Here is a 2700-nt window from a genome sequence, read left to right as displayed (position 1 = left end):
ATTAAGAGTATCTCTAACTGTAAAACTGAATAAGTAGTCATACCATTATGAATGAACTGTGGTCAAATGTAGAAGTTACTAAGTACCTTGCGTTTGTATAAAAATAAGTATTTGTATGCTTCTTAAAGTGGCCTTTAGTTATTGAATTCAGGCAAAAAGAAACTTAGATAATGTCGTTAAACCAGTTGTGAAAGAAAACACAAAAAATGAACACATAATCATACACAGTAGGTCAGCTACAGTTGTTTTTGAGGAATTTATAGAAAGAAATTGCATAGACATTTGGAAACATCTTGTTACACTGTTCCCTCTTTTCATTATTCCTATCAATCTTACTCTCAATATCACTCCTCCTCCTCACCCCCCGAAGGTCCACTGAAGATCAGAAGATGAACAACAGCCTGTCAAACACTTCTATCAAGTGTGTTCGGGATACCAGTGTGACAGCTGTGGTGTTCCCCTGTCTATACAGCATCCTCTTTATAGTTGCCCTGATACTGAATTCCCTGGCTGCATGGATCTTCTTCAGCATCCCCAGCTCCTCAACATTTGTGGTCTTTCTAAAAAATGTGGTAAGACATAGGAGAGGGAGGGGGGGGGGGGTTGCTTTATACATGTAGTTGTCAGTGCAGAGCAACAAAAAAAAACTGACTTCATTAACAGGTGGTGGCTGACCTGCTGATGACCCTGACCATACCTCTGAGAGTCTTAAGTGATGCAGGCGTGGGCTCCTGGCGGCTGCGCGCCTTCTACTGCCAATACTCTGCAGTTTTATTCTACATCACCATGTACATCAGCATCCTCCTGCTGGGCCTCATCAGCCTGGACCGCTACCTGAAGATAGTAAGGCCATTTGGGAAGTGTGCCCTGCAGCGGGTTCGAGTTGGTCAGGTGCTGAGCGCCACTGTCTGGGCAGTCATGTTGTCTTTGGCATTACCGAATGTTATTCTAAGTGACCAGCCGCCACGAATCTATGGAGGCAGACTGAAGTGCACCTCCATGAAGAGCAAAGCCGGCTTGCTTTGGCATGAAGGTTTCAACTATTTCTGTCAGGTAGCTATAAAAAAAAGAAATTATTTTTAAATTCTGGGAAATCTGCTCATGAGAAAGAATGTGTCGCATACTGCCTATTACTTAAATAACAGTGAATTTAAATACACTGCACTATACTACATGATGAATACAATGCCAGATTTGACCTTTAACTACAGCTGGTGAAAATGAGTCGTGAGAAATGCTGTGAGTCTCGCCTAACATGTGACCTTTTTTGTTGACATGTGCTTACAGGTGGTTTTCTGGGGCACGCTGGCCTTGATGGTGGTTTGCTACACGTTCATCAGCAGGAAGGTTTATGAGTCATACAAAGCGTCCAAGAGCAGATCTCATGCAGCCAGTCGCAGAACCAAAGTAAAGGTCTTTGTGGTAGTGGGGGTGTTTTTCATCTGCTTTGCACCTTTTCACTTTGCCCGCGTTCCTTACACTCTGACCCAAACTCGCAGCACGTCGAGTCATTGCCAGGCACAGAACGCTCTCTACATCGCAAAGGAAACCACCCTGTGGCTGTCGGCCACTAACGTGTGTCTGGACCCGCTTATCTACGTGTTCCTGTGTAAAGTGTTCAGGAAAAGACTGACAGCCGCAATCTGCCGAAAGCAAGTCGACATAGGTGCCATGGAGTCCACCACAGCGACATTAACTCAACTGGAAATGTCACAGATCCCTCTAAGCAACAGGCTGTCATATAACGGGATGCCACAGGAACACACTGGACAATTTCCAATGGCAAATCAATAACTGTTAACTGTCAAGGCATGATGAGACACTGCCTGAAAGCTTATTTTACTTTTTATTTTTTTTTAAAAGCATTTATCACGATGACAGTAGTTGTAAACATTCTAAAATAATGCAAGGGGATCAAAATCTGCTGAATGGACAATGTGACAGAAAAGAGCTTTTGTTACAGGGCGTCGACTAACCACGCTTCTGACCCATGTTTGCTAAGTCATCCAACGTGTTTCCTTAATTGTGCTTACTGTCATTTTCTACTTCCGTCTCGTCGCTAATCTCATTCAAACTGCACTTTCCCTTTACAAAACTTTGGCAAAAGGGTAAACATCTTAACAGCACATGTTCTCCAATGATTACCGCACACGCAAAATGTGACCACGGACCGAGCGATAACAAAATGAGGCCCGCAATAGACACTGCTGACAGCTATAACTTCTGAGCAATAAAAAAAGAACAATATGAATAAAATTCCTATTTTTTAATTGCATGGTGTTCAACTTTCATGCTGGAGGTTAGATTATTTACATGTGGATGAGGTTCAAAATGTATTTTAAGGGGGAAGGACATGAGTCTAAAACATGTCTGATTCCAACCAAAACAAAGACAAAGTCTTAACCAGGCTAAGATGCTGTGCAACAAAGGCAGCAAATTAAGAAAGGAAGGCTAAACCCACCTTAACCCAGTTCTTCCACAGTAGCGCCGACACAGACGTTGATGATATGGAACATGCAGTCGACCATAACATGCTCAAACGGATGTTGAATATACCAGCAGAAGGAACGAAAGCGTCGTTCATTGATTTGTTTAAAATGGGGGCTGTTTGTGGTTGTTGACCTTATTCTGTGCACTGAATGCAGATGTTTATCTTTTCGCACCACTGGTGTTGATGAGTATCTCAGGCACTTTTGAAAA

The 2700-nt window shown here is 42.8% G+C and overlaps 1 protein-coding gene across 1 annotated transcript; it reads left to right on the top strand.

Annotated features, from left to right (window-relative positions):
• The first annotated feature begins 374 nt into the window (after positions 1–374).
• On the top strand, positions 375–2309 carry LOC306780271 (P2Y purinoceptor 12-like). The gene is made up of 3 exons (XM_079272578.1): positions 375–572; positions 664–1053; positions 1288–2309. The coding sequence occupies exons 1-3, from the start codon at positions 390–392 to the stop codon at positions 1792–1794; spliced, it is 1080 nt and encodes a 359-aa protein (XP_079128704.1). The 5' UTR covers positions 375–389; the 3' UTR covers positions 1795–2309.
• Positions 2310–2700: the final 391 nt, after the last annotated feature.

This window comes from Melanostigma gelatinosum (assembly GCF_949748355.1).
Source record: "Melanostigma gelatinosum genome assembly, chromosome: 7".
Taxonomy (NCBI): Eukaryota; Metazoa; Chordata; class Actinopteri; order Perciformes; family Zoarcidae; genus Melanostigma; species Melanostigma gelatinosum.
The sequence above is the reverse complement of the archived record's forward strand: the minus strand, read 5'-3'. Positions and strand labels throughout refer to the sequence as shown.

Bases quoted from the DNA above. Each gene is read 5' to 3' on its own strand.
- LOC306780271 (XM_079272578.1), top strand. From the start codon at position 390: ATGAACAACAGCCTGTCAAACACTTCTATCAAGTGTGTTCGGGATACC. The intron at 573-663 runs GTAAGACATAGG...CTTCATTAACAG, and splicing joins TGGTCTTTCTAAAAAATGTG to GTGGTGGCTGACCTGCTGAT. The intron at 1,054-1,287 runs GTAGCTATAAAA...ATGTGCTTACAG, and splicing joins GTTTCAACTATTTCTGTCAG to GTGGTTTTCTGGGGCACGCT.